The following is a 19,601-nucleotide window of genomic DNA, read 5'->3' on the forward strand; positions in this document are numbered from 1 at the left end:
TCTGCTACAGCTACAGAATGTATTACTTTCTAATCTACTGAAAGGACATTCTGTTCCTCTGACAAGTATGTTATGATCTTTTAAAACTATAAAATCCATTCTTGGCAGGATGCACAGGATTTCACGTATAACTAAAAATTATTTTCCACTTATACTTTGTTATAACATGCAAGCATAACTGAGTTACTTTGGGAAGAGACTTTTTGGCCAGCTTTTTCCCTGTCTTTGTGACAATTACATCCACCTTTCTCAACATACGGAGAGTACATGGGCCTCAGGCTTACAGCTGCACTCTTGCCAGAATGTTCAGTTGCTTAGGCTATGTATATTTTGTGTGAAGTGATCACAACATGGAGAGATTGCATGCTCCAGATTCCAGAACTCCTATGCAAGCACCAGTTGAAAGTGCATTTCCCGTTTGTCAGTGTGCTTCATGTTAAGGGACCTGTTGACGCACTGTTCTTTTGCAGTGCTACTCCAGTGTTTGCACAGCATGTCACTAAACCCAAGGAAATTTTCTGACCATTTCTTTTCAAACTCCTGCTTCTCAGAGTCTGGACCAACTCCATAAAACATTTGCATAGGCTATTGGAATGTGAGTTTCTTAATTTTATTTTCCTTTTGATCTGTTCAGTGGTTTTTGCTATAGCATGTTTATGGCAATTGGTTTTTGCTTTGTGATTTCTAAAGCTTGGTCAGTAACGTAATAATTCTGTGGAACAGGCATATTAATTAGATTTTTTTCTCCTTACAGATTTTGTTGTGGTATATTTTGTCATTATGAGATGTCGTCTCTCAGTGCTTCATTTGTGCAAATTAGATTTGATGACTTGCAGTTCTTTGAAAGCTGCGGCGGAGGGAGTTTTGGGAGTGTTTATCGAGCCCGATGGATATCACAAGACAAGGAGGTGGCTGTAAAGAAGCTGCTCAAAATAGAGAAGGAGGTAAGATTTCTTTTTTTTCTATTATGAAATAAATTACTATAAATTAATATCTAAATATTTTCCACTCTGTTGCTGATCAAGGAAGACCTCCTTGAGATCTCTTTGTTTGTTTGAGTTATTTAAGCAAGATGAAAGGTTGTTATTAGAGTTTAAACATACTGGCTGTGTCTACACTGGCATGAATTTCCGGAAATGCTTAAAACGGAATACTATTCCGTTTTCAGTTTTTCTGGAAAAGGAGCGTCTACTTTGGCAGGCTGCTTTTCCGGAAAAGCCCTTTTTCCGGAAAAGCGTCTGTGGCCAATGTAGACGCGCTTTTCCGGAAAAGAGCCCCGATTGCCATTTTTGCGATCGGGGCTTTTTTCCGGAAAAGACTACTGGGCTGTCTACACTGGCCCTTTTCCGGAACAGTATTCCAGAATAAGGACTTATGCCCGAGCGGGAGCAGAATAGTTTTTCCGGAATAGCGGCTGATTTTGTACAGTATAGCATCGTTGCTTTTCCGGAAATTCAAGGGCCAGTGTAGACAGCTCACAGCTTATTCCGGAAAAGCGGCTGATTTTCCGGAATAAGTGGCCCAGTGTAGACACAGCCACTGAGTGTCGTCTTTGTCGATCCCCTAGGTTTTTCTTCCTTCCCTGCTTTTTTCTACTGTTTCCTCTTTCCCCTCTCAGCACTTCTTTGCCATGGTGACCCTCTGGAAGAGAAGAGAAAGGTGCATATTGTGGGATAATTCAGTACTGTTGGCCAAAGAGATCACCAACAAGAATTGCAATCTCTTCTTAACCTTCTGCTCTATGATTAAGGGCACAGCCTTCATCCTGCACCCTCTATGGTGTATTTCTTCATAGTGAGCCCTCCCCAACTCTTAGTTGGTTATTTGACTCCCCTCATGTCTGCACACTACAACCTCATCCAGGTGAAGTGGTACTTTCAAGTCAGGTTATGCTGAGCTAGCTGGGGATGCAAGTTAAAGACTAGGTTACACTTTCACTCTCAACTTCACAGACACCCTGGCTACGTCTAGACTACATCCCTTTTTCGTAAAAGGGATGTAAATTAGACATATCGCAATTGCTAATGAAGCAGGGATTTAAATCTCCCCCGCTTCATTAGCATACAAATGGCTGCCGCTTTTTTTCCATACGGAGCTTTGTCGCAAAAAATCCCTTATTTCATAGAGGGATAAGGGATCTTTCGGAAAAGGCTTTATTTTCCACAAGATCAGCGTCTAGACTGGCGCTTTTTTCCGACAAAGCTCCGTGCGGGAAAAAAAGCGGCAGCCATCTTTATGCTAAAGAAGCGGGGGAGATTTAAATCCCCGCTTCATTAGCAATTGCGATACGTCTAATTTACATCCCTTTTATGAAAAAGGGATGTAGTCTAGACATAGCCCCTTAATATAACTAAGCAGGTTACTAAGAAGATGGCCCTTTCCCCCTTGTACAAAAGATTCTTAGAAGTTTTAAGAGAAGAAACATTCTATAAAAAGTCTTATTTGCAGATACTAGATGGAAGGAAAAACAGTTCCTATAATGAGTTGATTAAACAATATTATCATATTTCAACACATACACCTCCCAGAAGGAAGATCCAGTCAAGACTGGCACCAAGTGTCTTTAATATCTATAAACTACAAGCAAAAGAACACCTCTATTTTTAGTCCTGTCTGCCTCATGAAAGTCATTTGCAATTCCTACTCTTGTGTCCCAGGACTTGTCTCCCTTACTGCGTGGATTGACGCCGCGGTGATCAATCCATAAGGGTCATTTTAGCAGATCTAGTGAAGACCTTTGGATATCAACTACAGCATTTCACCAGAATGAGAGAAGTAAGGGGATTCAATGGGAGAGTTTTACCTATCGACCCAGCATGGTGTGGACCCTGCAGTAAGTAAATCTAAGTTATGTCAACTTGAGTTATGCTACTAATGTAACTCAAATTGAATAGCTTAGAGCAGGGGTTGGCTACCTTTTTCAAAACAAACAGCCAACCTACCGCAAAATTAAGAAGAAGTGGTCAACAAAGAGCCATGTGAGAATGCCCATTTGCATGACTGAAAATATACAACTTAATAATATTTGTTATTGATAATTGGTTAATAATAGCATTGATAAATGGTTAATAATAGCATAAATGAAACATTGTACTCACGGACTTTATGTAATGGTACTTCTGCTGTTGCATATTTTCACACATTTCTTTGAAGTTTACATCATAACTGGTCAAATCCAGCTTAATGCATGTATTCAGGCTGTCTTCTATCAATCTTATGGCTGGTGACATGGGGGTGCAGGAGTCTGGGTTGGGATGTATGAGGGGCTCAGGGTATAGGGTTAAAGTGTGTGAGAGTTTTAGGGCAGGGGGGCTGGGGATATGAGTGGCTCAGGGCAGGAGGTTCATGTATATGATGGACTCAGGGCACAGGGTTGCGGTATGGAGGGTTCAGGAGTGTTATGGCAGGGGTCTGGCAATGTGGGGGTGCAGGAGTCTGGGTTGGAGTGTATGAGGAGCTCAGGACATTGGGTTCATATCTATGATGGGATCAGGGCACAGGGTTGTGGTGTGGGGGGTGAAGTAGTGTTATGGCAGGGGATTGTGGGAGGTGCAGGAGGTAGGGCAGGGCACTGAGGGTGGGATAAGGGGGCCCTGGTGCTGGATTACCTTACCTGGCTGGGGCTGGGCTGCTGCACCTAGCAGTGGCTGGATGAAGGGTCGGGTCAGGATTGCTGCAGCCGAATTATGGCCTCCCCTACTATCCATGCCACAGCAGGGGAGATAAGGGGTTGCCAGCCCTTCCTGCAGCCAGATAGGGGCCGGATTGGGGCTGAGGAAACGACACTGCCCGATTGTGGGCTTGTTGGCTCCAGATCCAGCACATGGAGCCTGCTCTGGGAGCACTCATGCGACCACCACTAGCTTCCCCAGGGCTAGGGCTGGCAGAGTGGAACAGACAGCTTGCTCTGCCTGAAGAAGTGAGTTGTGCCATGAAAGCTCATGATATTCTCTGTATCTTTGGTTAGTCTCTATGATGCTATAGGACCACTCCTTTTTAAAGATTCTTTTGCATTGAGAGTAACCAGATTTCAAAGACAACAGCATCAGATCTAGTGAAAACATGTTTTTATACTTGATGCTCAACAAAACTAAAACACATTATCCAGGCATGACTGACAGAATAAAACACAGAGAATTATTTGCACTCTCAAAATTAACATTTTTGATTCACAGGTAGTAAGACTGGCGAATCACTAGGTCTCCAGAAATATTTTTCAGTAATAGTTTGGTTTAATTTTCTTTCCTTTTAGTTGCAATTGCAAGTATTTACCATCAGAATTTATACTGTAACTTGTACAGTACCATTAACTTTGATTATGGATGCTACAATAATTGTATTTTCTTAATGCTGGCGTGCTGCATAAAACTGAATGATCCTTTGTGGGTATTAGTATTTTTGTTATAAAAAACAATGTTAATATAGGCTTGAAACCAAGTAAACAAATTAAACGTACTGCTATTGTCCATCAATCGTGTAAGGATATTTTGCAAGGTTTCAGAGAACTGTTAAAGAACAGTGATGTTAAAAATAAATCAAAGCATTTTTCAGGCAAAATTCACCAAGAAAATCTGAATAATGTATCAGTAGTTAAATCTAAAGCTAGTTAAACCTTTCTAACTTGCAGAGGCTCTCTACTTGCTGTTTTACTGGTTGGCAAAAACAGAATTTCACATTATTTCCCCCCAACATTAACAGTTATATCTGTAATCATCACAGTCTGCTAAAAAGATATTTATGGACATGAACTGCATCTCAGCAACTTTAAAATATAAAAACATATTTCTGATTACATGCATAGTTTCTGAGAACAGTTACTCAAAACCCCCACAGTCTCAATGAGCTGCGATGAATAATGACTGAACTGCACAGTTCATAGAATCATAGAATAATAGGACTGGAAGGGACCTCAAGAGGTCATCGAGTCCAGCCCCCCGCCCTCAAGGCAGGACCAAGCTCCGTCTACACCATCCCTGACAGATGTCTATCTAACCTGTTCTTAAATATCTCCAGAGAGGGAGATTCCACCACCTCCCTTGGCAATTTATTCCAATATTTGACCACCCTGACAGTTAGGAATTTTTTCCTAATGTCCAATCTAAACCTCCCCTGCTGCACTTTAAGCCCATTACTCCTTGTCCTGTCCTCAGTAACCAAGAGGAACACATTTTCTCCTTCCTCCTTGTGACACCCTTTTAGATATTTGAAAACCGCTATCATGTCCCCCTTTAATCTTCTTTTTTCCAAACTAAACAAGCCCAGTTCATGAAGCCTGGCTTCATAGGTCATGTTCTCTAGACCTTTAATCATTCTTGTCGCTCTTCTCTGTACCCTTTCCAATTTCTCCACATCTTTCTTGAAATGTGGCGCCCAGAACTGGACACAGTACTCCAGCTGAGGCCTAACTAGTGCAGAGTAGAGCGGCAGAATGATTTCACGAGTTTTGCTTACAACACACCTGTTGATACAACCTAGAATCATATTTGCTTTTTTTGCAACAGCAACACACTGTTGACTCATATTCAACTTGTGGTCCCTTTCCACCATGCTCCTTCCTAGACAGTCGCTTCCCATCTTGTATGTATGGAACTGATTGTTCCTTCCTAAGTGGAGCACTTTGCATTTCTCTTTATTAAACCTCATCCTGTTTACCTCTGACCATTTCTCTAACTTGCTAAGGTTATTTTGAATTATGTCCCTATCCTCCAAAGAAGTTGCAACCCCACCCAGTTTGGTATCATCTGCAAACTTAATAAGCGTACTCTCTATCCCAATATCTACATCATTGATGAAGATATTGAACAGTACGGGTCCCAAAACAGACCCTTGAGGAACTCCACTTGTTATCCCTTTCCAGCAGGATTTAGAACCGTTAACAACAACTCTCTGACTACGGTTATCCAGCCAATTATGCACCCACCTTATCGTGGCCCTATCTAAGTTATATTTGCCTAGTTTATCAATAAGAATATCATGCGAGACCGTATCAAATGCCTTACTAAAGTCTAGCTATATGACATCCACCGCTTCTCCCTTATCCACAAGGCTCGTTATCCTATCAAAGAAAGCTATCAGATTAGTTTGGCATGACTTGTTCTTCACAAACCCATGCTGGCTATTCCCTATCACTTTATTACCTTCCAAGTGTTTGAATATGATTTCCTTAATTACCTGCTCCATTATCTTCCCTGGGACAGATGTTAAACTGACCGGTCTGTAGTTTCCTGGGTTGTTCTTATTCCCCTTTTTATAGATGGGCACAATATTTGCCCTTTTCCAGTCTTCTGGAATCTCCTCTGTCTGCCATGATTTTTCAAAAATCATAGCTAAAGGCTCAGATACCTCCTCTATCAGCTCCTTGAGTATCCTGGGATGCATTTCATCAGGACCTGGTGACTTGCTGACATCTAACTTTCCTAAGTGATTTTTAACTTGTTCTTTGTGTATCCTATCTTCTAACCTTACCCTCTCTCTGCTTGTATTCACTACGTTAGGCACACCTCCAGACTTCTCGGTGAAGACCGAAACAAAGAAGTCATTGAGCATCTCTGCCTACAACACAAGGGGGATTTTGGTTAGCAGATGCTGCTCCATAAAAATTTAAGAGGAACTGTCTAAAAAAAATTGAAATTGAACATTTCTATTAGGTGGAAATGTGTGCTGGTTATTGAATTAGGGATGATTTGAGAATTAGCGGCATTTGCAATTAGTCCTTTTGGGCCCAAAGCAACTCTGATTGACTTGAATTGAAGTCAGATCAGGGTCCAGATGTTAATTCATTTTGACCATCATAAAAACAGTAGGCATTCAACAGGGAGACTAGCAACATTCCTACAGTATAGGAAAGAATTCTATTTTTCCTTCTCACATTTTAAACATCATACTACTCATCTGAATCATTAAATACTAGTTTATGAAAAATAACTTGTAGAACAGATCCCTATTTATAACCAACCATTCTCTAGTATTTTGGATTGAATAGTAAAGCTGCAATTTGATTTGGTTTCTGCTGTTATTTTATATCATTTGAGATGCAGCCATTCTGGTTACATAACCAAAATCTTGCACTGAGTTTTAGCTCTGACAGTCAAATCAAGGCTTGGTAAAATATTTCTTTTTTTAAATATACCTATTATCCGTGCTCATTCACATACAAACACACACACTATTAGATACAGTCACATTTTATTGCCTTTCTGTATGAAGTTGGTGTCTTACAGAGCTCTTCCCATTTCTCACAATTATTTTATGATGTTTTATAATAAAACTCTGTGAGCAAATATTGAACAATGCTTATTAATATGTTTATAGGCTTCTTTGAATACATGTTTGATTAGGCGATTTAGGTTCATATTTGGATAGGCATTATCTTAAGATATGTATTAGAACTTATCCCACTTGACTAAGACAAAGACAATACTACTCTTTTTTTAAATTTTTAATCAAGAAAGCCAGATACAGAAACTGTAACTTTTCTATATGGCTTATTTGGTTTATGTTTTGTTCTTTTTAAACTCAAAATAACTTGAGAGAAAGCACCCCAGCTCTTTGGTTCTGGCTTCAGCCACGGAAATCACAGCTAGCATTGACAAATCATTTATGAGCAAACTGCCCCCAACTGTTTTTACTGTTTTTCTTTTTTTTTTCTTTAATCAATTGTTATAGGTCATGGGCAGCAGTTAATAGAAACTAAAGAGAATCAATCATGAAGTTTAAAAGGAGATTAACCTTTTCCAAAGATATCATAAGCAGAAATAATTAGTTTTTTGGTAAAACACAAACTATTCAGACATCAACTAAACAAATAAATAGGTACAGTTATGTCAAGTGGCTGCTTAAGGGAATCATTACAGCTTCCAGTCATAATTCTGGATAAACTGAAAAACATATTAAAAGAATTTTAACAGTCACAGAGCTTGTCTACACAGGGAACTCAGAAAAGTTAACTGAAAGTGTGAATTTAAAGTGGATTTGATTAAACTGGTTTTGAAAACTTAGGTGGGTGCTCTTCTTCCGACTCCACTTTGGTAATGAATTAAACTGAACTAATTTAAGGCCACTTTAAGTCTGACCAAGAAACTCCCTTAACCCAAGTGGACATTAACAAATTCACTTGAAAATCACACCTTTAGTTAATTCTGATTATTTTTTTCTGAATATTTGTGTAGGTAAACCCTATGGCTTATGATAGAAATGTAGCCGTGTTAGTCTGGGGTAGTTGAAGCAAAATGCAGGACAATGTAGCACTTTAAAGACTAACAAGATGGTTTATTAGATGATGAGCTTTCGTGGGCCAGACCCACTTCCTCAGATCAAATAGTGGAAGAAAGTAGTCACAACCATATATACCAAAGGATACAATTAAAAAAAATGAACAAATATGAAAAGGACAAATCACATTGCAGAACAGAAGGGGGATGCGGGGGGGGTGGGAAGGGGGAGGAAGGAAGGTAAGTGTCTGTGAATTGCTGATATTAAAGGTAGGGAGAGTGGGATGTTTGTGAGTTAATGGTATTACAGGTGATAATTGGGGAAACTGTCTTGGTAATGGGTGAGAAAGTTCAAAGACTTGTTAAGTCCTTGTTGGTAAGTGTCGAATTTTAACATGAATGACAGTTCAGAGGATTCCCTTTCAAGTGCAGATGTACACTGCACTTGAAAGGGAATCCTCTGAACTGTCATTCATGTTAAAATTCGACACTTACCAACAAGGACTTAACAAGTCTTTGAACTTTCTCACCCATTACCAAGACAGTTTCCCCAATTATCACCTGTAATACCATTAACTCACAAACATCCCACTCTCCCTACCTTTAATATCAGCAATTCACAGACACTTACCTTCCTTCCTCCCCCTTCCCACCCCCCCGCATCCCCCTTCTGTTCTGCAATGTGATTTGTCCTTTTCATATTTGTTCATTTTTTTTAATTGTATCCTTTGGTATATATGGTTGTGACTACTTTCTTCCACTATTTGATCTGAGGAAGTGGGTCTGGCCCACGAAAGCTCATCATCTAATAAACCATCTTGTTAGTCTTTAAAGTGCTACATTGTCCTGCCTATGGCTTATATCATTTTGTTTGACATCCTGTGTATCACAGTGTTCCCTCTAAGATGTGCAGCAGCACAGTGACACAGGTGATTAATCAGCCCTGCCCAATCAGTCAGCTCCTTGCAAGAAGCCCTGAGACTGGGAGGGGCTGATTAATCACGTGTGAAGCTGTGCTGCTGCTTAGCTTAGGAGAAGTACTGATCACAGGCTATTACATTTCAATCCATTACTCCTGTAGGAGGCCCAATAATTTCTGTTTGGCTAAAGTACATCTGCTAGAAAGGTATCCTGCCTTGATATGAAGACATCAAAGGCAGGAGAATCTGCAACTTCCCTTGCACTTTGTGCCAGGGGTCCAACCACACTCACTGTTAAAAATATGTCTTATCTCCAGTTTGAATATGTCTGGCTTCAACTTACTGCCATTGATTTGTGTTGTGCTTTTCTCCAGTAGATTAAAGAGTCTGTAGTAGATGGTATTTTCTCCCTGTGAAGGGGCTTATAAGCTGTAATCAAGTCACCTCTCAATTTTCTTTTTGATAAGCTAAACAGATGAGTTGTTAACATCTCTTGAGGTAAGGCATTTTCTCCAGCCCTTGAAGCATTTTTGTAGTTCTTTTTAAAATCTGAACACCATAATTGAATGCAATATCCAGTATCAGTCTCATCAACATCACATACAGGCTACTTCCTTATTCATACATACAAGGATTGCATTTGTTCCTTTCCCCACAGCATCACACTGACAACTCATGTTGAGTTTTGTCCACTGTGACCCCCAAATACTTCTCAGAAACACTGCTTTCCAGGATACATGATCCCAATCTGTAGCTATAGCCAGCATTCCTTGTTGATAGATGTATAACATTTGACTGCAATACCGCATATTTTGTTTGAATAGCTTCATCACTCTGTACGACTTTTCTGTCATTTTCAACACTCCACCAGTCTTTGTCATTTGCAAATGTTATCAGCAATGCTTTTGTATTTCCTTCTAGATCAGTGATGGAAAAATGTTGAAGGCTTAGTACCAACACCTGTAGAACCCATTAGAAACACTCACATACCATAATGATCATCTATCATTCTTCTGAGCTCTAAAAGTTATCCAGATCTTAATCCATTTAATAGGTCTGCTTCTCTGATATTGTATAGTGCTAATTTTTTTAAACCAGAAAAGCCTCAGAAAAGATTATTTCATCTATGTAGCTATATTTATCAACCAAATATGCAATATCATCAAAGAATGAAATCAGGCTTTTTTGACAAGACATATTTTACATAAAGCTATATTCATAGGTATTAATTAATTTCCCATGCTTTATTAAGTTAATCCCACCATGGCTTTTTTATTCTTTTACCCGGTATTGGAGTCAGGCTAACCAGCAAGTAGTTGCCAATGTCAACAATTGCTTTAAATAGTTTGTTTCAAATAGTTAGCAAATTATAATACAGTTTATGTTTGTAGAATGACACCTGCCTGTAGTCTGTAGTCTTTTGTTCCAGCTCAGCCACTGACCAGTGGCATGTGTTGGGCAGGGAGCTCTGGCTATTCCACTGTCCACTTCAGACTTTCTAAAAGGAATAGTTGTGGCCAGGGAGAGATTTCTAGTATGAATGTTTGGACGGGCCTGAGCTAAAATTGCTCTTGAACTCCTTTTTTTTTCTCCAGATTTTTATGGAGGACTTAAATCCCATAAAGATTTGTTTGTTTCTGTGTGTCATTTTCCCTGGGGACTGTAGACAGAAGATAGTCTTAGACGATGAATTGAGCAGAAATGCTACTTAAGTCTTAAGAGCTATTGTGGTGACAACCAAGGTGATGCCAAAACAATATCAATATCTTGCAGAGACACTGTTGACAGAGATGGTGTGGCCAGCTCAGAACAGGCTGAGTGCTTGAAAAAATAGGTTTTCTTTATTTAATTGTTTATGTTTAGATTTTTTTTAACTGTATCTTCTAATCTTTGGTGCCACCTCCCCAAACTGTCATGAATATGTAACACAGTCCATGCACAAATCTAATTGCCTGCATTTTTATTACATGACTCATCTGTTTATAACTATATATATTGAGTCATTTCTAAAGGAAAGTCCATGAAGAGTGTATAGTAACATCATGCCTCTTAGCTGAGGTATCTCTAATGCATGTATTTGGTTATACACAAAGCTCCATAGCCCATGTGGCACAGGAACCTAAATCTAAATTAGACAGCAGGAGCCTTAGATTTGTATGTGGCCTGAATATCTGCTCCTTTCCCTATCCTCCCACTGCCCACAATGTCCAGTACAAGCAATATGATATTCTGTTTATCCTTTATTTTGAAAATAAATATAATATACTAGCAGGTGAAGCCTGTTGTTGACCAGGCAAAGTAACTTTGCATAGATTATACTTATAGGAAAGTCCAAGAAATTAAATATGTGTAATAGAATTTTTTATTAATGTGCTTGCAAAAGGGAAGTAAAAGAACAGTTATAAATTTGTAAGTTTTCAACTTCAAACATTCTTCATTTTATTGAATAATTACTATACATAATGAATTTGAATCAGAAACTCGTAAAGCTTCCATTACTCTTTCCTTAACTAATTTGAATTATTTTGTGATTTATAACAGTAAACATTTTCTTTGCACTAAAATGACAGTTGAATAGACAACTTTATTTTAATTTTGCTAGAAAATATTTTTATGAACGCTAATCATAATAGTCATGACTTTTTTTTGATTAAAACCAAAAATAATTATTTAAATATTTCACCCAGTATATTCTGGTGTAAAAAGGAGTGCATTCAGATAATTTAAGTGGTGAGATTGTTTATGCAAAATTTGGTATCTATAGGTAATTGTAAAGTATGACTTTATTTTGCACAAACAAATCCACAAACAAACAAACTCTTCAAAATACATAATAGATATTCAGCCTCAATTTTAATTTTCGGTATGTAGCAATTTTTTTTGTTGATAGTGAATGAAATACACAAAAGGTGATAGGAAGCTTAAGGGATTGACAACAAGCTGGAAGACAATTGGGAAATGTTCCCTTCAATTTTTTCCATTCTTGTGCAGAAAAAAAATTGTTATGTATGTGCACCAAGGCATTTCCAGATATGCTCTGCTAATCATCTGGGCGGTATTTGAATGTCTTCTAGGCAGCTGCACAAGTGCTCATCTTACAGGGAACACTGCAACTGGGGCTTTTGGAGAGGTGGGTTTGGTCTTTGGTGTCATGAAGGCTGTGGAAGCTTTTGGCATAAGCACAAGCATACATCTCTCTTTTCCTAATCCTTTTATGCAGGTGCAGAGGTTATTTTAAATATGGCGGGAAATAGGGCTGTTCATGGTTAACTGATTACATGGTTAACTGGTGGTCTGGCTGGGCTGCAGCAGCTCGCCATGGATGTGAGTTGCTCCTGGCAGGCTGGAACAGCCTTCACCCATGGCAGACTCTTAGCCTGGCTGGAGCAGCCTACCATGCTGCAGGTGGGGGTCGCTCCAGCCTGGCCAGAGCAGTCTCCTACCCACAGCGGGAGCACTTCACCATTTGTTTTATGACAACATAGAGTAGCACAAACGGCCCTTATTATGGAAAGGCATTTATTTATTTTTTTCTTGTTGAAGAAATACTGTATGAAACGAAGTATGAATGGAAAATAACGTATCATGGCGTATGGAGAAACTGAATGGTCCATTTCCCTCTCTCTTTAGGATACTAGACATGGGAGCATGGATAAGAAATCAGCTTTTCCTTCCAGCAGGTGGTCTGAGTCTCTATTCAATAGGATCCTTAACATGGGGCTGTGGGCAAAACATATTAACAGTTTAACTAAAACTCTGCTAGTCTCAGAGGCTCCAACTTTCTAAGTTGCTGGAGGTGTTTGACCCTCATTCCACCCTAGTCTTGCCCCACACTCAAAATATAGTATTCTGTTTTTTAAAAACTGGGGTTCCTGGTGGCAGTGGTGAAAACAAAAGCTATGAGTACAGGTGAAACCTCTCTGGTTCGGTGTGATTTTAGTTAGCCAGATGTCCGCTTATCATGGGTGTGGCCAAATTTCCTGTGGTCTCATAAAATTTGTTTATAGCCACCAGTCCTGACTCTCAGTGTTCTCTGTTGTTACTTAGCTGTAATTTATCCCTCTGTGTCTTCTAAGAGCCCAGTAAGCCATGGAAGTATTGGTCATGCTACTAGACAATACTGACTCCCGTGCTCTGGTTTGGCATTGGTCAGGTCCCGAGGGTGCTGGACTAGAGAGGTTCAATCTGTAGTAGCAGCAACAGAGGACATAAATCTATTTGCTGACTTAAGAAAAGGGCTCTTAATTGATTTGCATTCACTTAACATTTGGAAAGTTAACTTTGCAAGCATGCATGCTTTGAACACACCTTCTTTAAAATGAAATCTTAGATTCTACACAAGTTGTCTCTTGCCCAGTTAAGATTAGGAGTCTCCAGAGTTGAGTGTATTTTCCAAGTCCTGCGTAATACAGATGTTATTGACATGAAAATCAATCATTAAAAATAGTTTTAAGGTTGTGTCAAAGAATACACCTACTAAAATTTTCTTGCCACGCTGAATTTTTTGCAAACACCTTCTGTTCAGATCTTTTTTTTTTTTTTTTTTGTTCTTTCCCTATCACTCTGTCAGAGACACACACAAACAAGAGAAATTAGCTGTAGGCAGGATGGCTGACAGACTTCACCGAGTCCTGGACAGGAAGAAGAGGGGAGCTGGCTCCAGGCTTCTGGAAAGGGAAGGGCCTCAAGCGGAAGGGGTGGGCCTGGGGGCTAACTGCCCAACCCAGCCAGCCCTTCAGTGTCACCCAGCATTGATTTAAAGGACCCACGGATCTGGTGGCAGCTGTTGCTGTTATAGTGATAATGGCCAGGAGCCCTGAGTCCTTTCAAATTGCCAGGCTCCAAGGCAGATGCCCCCTTTTCTCTCTCCCTCCTCCTCCCTCCCCATTGGTGGGCCTGATCTACTTTAAATGTTACTCTGGCTCCAAACCAATTTCAGTAACACTCCTAGTTTTGAGAGTTTAGCTGGTCTTATCCTGGTAGGCTGTGTCTACATTGGCAAGATTTTGTGCAAAAGCAAATGCTTTTGCATAAAATCTTGTCACCTGTCTACACTGGCCGCGAGTATTTGCGCAAGAACACTGACGTTCTAATGTATGAAATCAGTGCGTCTTGCACAAATACTCTGATGCTCCCGCTCAGGGATAAGCCCTCTTGCGCAAGTATTCTTGCGCAAGAGGCCAGTGTAGACAGGCAACGTTAATTTCTTGCGCAAGAAAGCCCAATGGCTAAAATGGCCATCGGAGCTTTCTTGCGCAAGAGAACGTCTACACTGGCAAAGATGCTTTTGCGCAAAAGCACATTCCAGTGTAGATGCTTTCTTGCGCAAATACTTTTAACGGAAAAGTTTTTCCGTTAAAAGTATTTGCGCAAAATCATGCCAGTGTAGACCAAGCCGTACTGTACACTCCAATAAGATGAGCCTGGCTGTAGGGAAACACACTAAATGATTATACCCGAAGTACTGTCTACTTAAAAGGAAAGTAGAGGATATTTTTTCTCTAGTCACTTTCAGTCCTAGTAATCTGAGATATTATTTGAGACAATAGTTATTAAGACTGTACAGAGTAAATAAAATAGATGATTTAAAAAAAATGAAATCAGATTTTTTATTTAAATCTGATTTTTTTTCAAATTAAAAACAGGTTTAATTTATTAAAAATATTTCAAATTAAATTTGAAATTCAAACTATATAAATGCCCAAATGTATAATCTATTATAATCCTTAAAACACCAAACATAATATTAAGCAGGTCATGTTTGCTGCCATATTTTAAAAACAACAGTGAAATCACACTGAACTGCTGAAAGTCACTCACTAAGGACCTGAAACCAGAGTTTGCTGAAGTTATTAACCAGCTTTTGACAACAGAAGCCTCTTTTGCAGGTGCAGAAAGAGTATTTTCTTCATTTCAGTTTATTCAGCTCAGGTCAATAGCTAGTTCATTATAAGTTGAGAAACCCATTGGGAGCTGAAAAAGCAGGAACACTTGTTTTCCTCTTGAAATCGGTGAATGAAAATGTAGATATTGAGCTTATGGGATCTACTTGTTCCAAAATCTTGAACGACATAGTGACCAGAAATAATCAGCTCAATTCACTAATTACAGATATTTCCCTTATTTAATAAATCAATAAGATTTAAATGAAAATCATGGTTTAATAAACTTTTTTGATCATTTTTCTTATTTATCCAACGTATTTAAAGTAGTTATATTTTATGACATACAACAAAAACATTAAAATGTTTTATTCATTTTTAATTTAATTTGCATTTCATTCAAATAGAACTTGACAAAATCACAAGAAAAAAATAATCTGTTAAATAAGAAATGCATCTTCATCATTTTCTAACATAATAAAAATGTAAAAATGAAGTATCTGAATAAATGTAAGTTAAGCTATATAATTGCATAAATAAATGTGTATAGATGTAGTGTGTCTGGTTAGGAAAAAGAAGCACCAAATTTAGCATAAAAGCTATATTTAGTTGCAAATCAACATATTTTATTGGTTATCAACCAATGAGAATCAACGTTTATTGTGAATATAACTAAAAAGTCCAACTGCAAAACATGATTAAAATTGATGTTTTAAATCAATGTTTCCTGCTTGCTGATTTCAATCTTGATTAAAATCGGAGATTTAAATTACTTTGATTTAAATCATCCACACTGACACCGTATCAGACAAAAATGATTTTTCTGTTTGTTGCACACAGACGGTGTCCCTTTTAATAACCTACATGAAGCACAGGGTTATGTATTACATTTATCATCTTTTTTGTAAGGGCATTTGCATAGAAAGGTGACAACAGTGGTATAAATGCTTAGTGACTGATAGGTAAAAATCAAAACCATTCAGTCAGAGGTCTACTCCTGATTTTCACTTCTTTATTGATATAGGTATTTATATCAAAATTATTGCCGCGGTCTTTTCTCCAGAACAGCTAACCCATTCTCTCAGTTTTTCTTGGCTATAACTTGATCTACTTGGACATAGATTATATGCCCTTGATAATATACCTTCCCATTTATAAGGGTCTCAAAACTGCTTTTTCCTAATAGCATATCTAGCATTCTATGGCTTTCACTGACTGGAAAAAATACGATTTAGTCCTATCATGAGTGAATAAGCACTCCCGTCTTATGTTGTTTCAGAGGGGTGTTATGTAATAATTTTCTAAATTGTACAGTGAAATCTTGTGCTTTTGTTTTTGGCTTAGTCTATGGAAATATTATAGAAATAGAGCAGATTCATTGTTTTTTCCCAAGACTTTTCTGAGATGAGTATTCAGTAGTAGCCTTAACTGGTTGCTTGGCTGGAGAAATTATTTTAGAAAAAGGGCATGTCTACACTACAAACTTTAGATTGCCAACTTAATTTGCATTAACAGACACAGAAGTTAGTATTTTGCTCAGGTATGTGTATACTTGGCTGTTTGTGTTGGTGCAGTGCTTGCTTACCACAAGGTCATGTGTAAGTGTAACGTGCAGTGCACCACAGGCAGCTAGCCCAGTGTGAAATTTGCTGCCTTCTGGTGTGATGGCTTTTGGAACATGTTTGTAATGTGTTATGGGATAATAATGACATGCTCAAGGCTCTCTGGCATCAAATTCCAGGCATGAAATTTTCTCCATCCCATAACACCACCCATATCCTGTAATTTTTGTGTCTTTAAAAAAAAATCCCACAATCCTTCATTGCACTTTTTGGTTTCTGCCATTTCTGAAAGAAGCCTGGATATCACAAAGCTCTCCACTATGAACATGATTGTTTTGTATGAGTAGTTGGATGAGCACGAGGAAGAGATCACAGGTAAGTATGGCTCTTTCCTTACAATGGTCAAATTTCAGCACTGCCTGCAGCTCATCCTTGAATGAACAAAACAAAGATAAATTCTCCATTGTTTTGCTCATAGGAAAAATGGCAGCAGTACAACTAACAGAGCCAGAGTTGGCATCTGCTTTTTCATTCCTTTGTTGAGTTACGTGGGGGAGTGATACAAGGGGAGCAATTTCTTTATATGAGTAACGATGTTCTTTATATTCTCCTGAGAGATTTCAATGTAACTTTCATGCTGGCTTTCAGAAGGATTCTAGGGATGGCTGCCTTTATTTCTCCCTCCAATGTAGAACACTTTCTCATGCCACTGTGCAATGAGTTCATCTGGTACCACTGCAGTAAATAGGCTAGCAGCCTACAAGCCCTGTCTTGTTATTTTGGGGATGGACTGTCTCCAAGGTATCCATTCCTACCTAGCCAAGGTATCCATGGTGGTCTGTGGTATTCCCATGGGGCATCTGCCAAGTGTACCATGCAGCTTGTTGTAAAAGCAGCTGGTGTGTGGCTCAACAGCAAATATATTGTTGCGCTATCTGGTCTTTTGGGATGCCTTGGTGAAGCTTCTTCACTTTCAGGAGGCTTTGAAAGTTGCCTGCATCCCTCATGCAATCTCTTTGCAGTTGTCCACATTTCTATGGCTGGTCTGTAGCTTTGCTTGCACAGTATCTTCTCTCCACAGACTCAGGAAAACTGATGCTTTCTGGTATGAGAAAATGCACAATCAGGAAAGGGCATTTCAGAAACAACTGGGGGATTTTAAAGGAATGTCTGGGGGTGGAGTGGGGAGAGGAGTCTTCTGGTCTCTGTGAGCCCTGGGCTGTGGAGTTTAAAATTGTGACCAGAGCCATCACTATTGCAAGGAACCTGGCATTTAATGTGGACCTATCTTTGTAGTTAGGTAAATCAGGTGTAAGTGACATTTGATACTGTGACAGCATTGGTATTGGTTGTTAGCTCCAGGAGCATGTTCTTTTGCGTTCACTGAGTTCACTTTTGGGGAAAGAAAGAGCACATAGACATCTTCAAAGATCAGGGTAGCAGGTTTCTTTTTACCTTTTAAAAAATGTCGACATTTTTCTTTTTTGCTTGGTCAGTGTTTGGAATGATAAAAAGAAGAGACTACCATAGAGACCAGTATCTTGCAGATGTAGCTCCTTATAATTACATATTCCGCCAAAACAGTACAAAGGAAAACTACAATCCTTTTTCTTTATGTACCATATTCTAGTTTTCCTTAAATTGGCATTTTGGACTGTGTTCACTAGAGCCACTGAAAAGCCTTTGCAAAAAGAAGGAAACAGAGGGAGGGTAAGAAAGATAGATTCCTAAATGACAGCCTTTTGAATAGTCCAAGTTCAATCCCTAAAACAAAAACTGGAATCTTTTTTTCTAAATAATGTGCTCTACGGTCTCACGTCTCATCTTGAGAAACATGAAAGAGAAAGTAAAAGAGATGACCCAAATCACAGAGTTCCTTTGATAAAAGAAATTCAGCTGTTTTGAACACTTACAATCAAAGGAAGTGGTTTCCCTAATTACACGAACTATGTGAAAGCTCTCAGAATAGCTTGTCCACCCCAGGATTCCTTGCACTTTAGAAGTTTGCATAAAAGCTCACATGGAGAATCAGATGCAAAGTGTTTGATTCAAATTTTATTAAGCAGAAGTGTGCATACGTTCAGATTGCTAGGTTTGACAGCTGGTTGAGTTTAGCCCACACTCCTGATTTTGATGGGTGCATTTCAGTCCCACCGTTTTAAATCTTTCATTCTTCAGGTTTTGTAGCAAGACACCCTTTTAAGAGAATTGTGGCAATGGAAACATTTAGAAAGGATGGCGGGGGTCTTTTGATTGTGAGCCATCAGGTGAGGATTTTTCACCTTGATTGGACTTTGCAGAGTTTTATAGTTAAAATCCAGCCCTGTCTGAAATAAAAAAGGAAGAATGGTGACATTTATGTTTAAGAACACTGTTTTGTTAAAATGAACATTGCGAAGAATTAGTCTCTGAGCTCTACAACTTCAGTATAATTCTGGCTATGCCATTTCCTACAGACGATCAAAAATCTGAATTCAATAAGATCTTTGAACAAAAAAAAAGATCTTTTCAGATGACTGCTACCAACCTTATATTTTTATTTTTGTACATGTACAGTAATAAAGGTACATTTTTCTTAACTAAAACAATAACTTGTGAGTGGGGGGAGGAGAAGGAGGAGGTTTTTATAATGTTAAGATCTGTGTGCCTCAAAATTACCTGTCAAAAATGATGAATGCAAACTTTTATAACAATTGAGACAAAGCTCTTAATATCACACAGTGGGTCCTGCACTTCTGGGTAGCGGTAGGTTGAGTATTATCTCCCCCCATCTCGGGAAAATGGCAACTCCCAGTCTGATTGCTCACCTCAGTGGCTCACTACAGCTCTCAGTCTAACCTCTTTACTTCAGGGGCAAGCCATAGTCTGATTTAGCCACTCTCATCATTGACATAGCAGCAGGGGAACGGGACAGGAAAAAAAATCTTTGTCTCTAGTGGCTTCTCTGGATGTGGCAACAGACTAGATTTCTTATCTCAGTCTCTACCCCTCTCCCAGGTGTTTACCTCCCTTGAACTTTTGGGGCCC

General features: G+C 38.9%; 1 protein-coding gene across 4 annotated transcripts in view; it reads left to right on the forward strand.

Moving 5' to 3' along the window:
- MAP3K20 (mitogen-activated protein kinase kinase kinase 20) overlaps nucleotides 1–19,601 on the forward strand; it is a 137,282-nt gene that overhangs the window by 10,500 nt on the left and 107,181 nt on the right. For 3 of the 4 annotated variants that reach the window (XM_075933640.1, XM_075933639.1, XM_075933641.1), the window contains exon 2: nucleotides 755–944. In XM_075933640.1, the coding sequence (XP_075789755.1) occupies nucleotides 786–944 (159 nt within the window). In that variant the 5' untranslated portion in view covers nucleotides 755–785. Of the gene's footprint in view, nucleotides 1–65; nucleotides 596–754; nucleotides 945–19,601 lie in introns of those variants that run through there. The other variant, XM_014570179.3, reaches the window with a different exon arrangement.

Source organism: Pelodiscus sinensis, chromosome 7 (genome assembly GCF_049634645.1).
Source record: "Pelodiscus sinensis isolate JC-2024 chromosome 7, ASM4963464v1, whole genome shotgun sequence".
In the NCBI taxonomy this organism is placed as follows: domain Eukaryota; kingdom Metazoa; phylum Chordata; order Testudines; family Trionychidae; genus Pelodiscus; species Pelodiscus sinensis.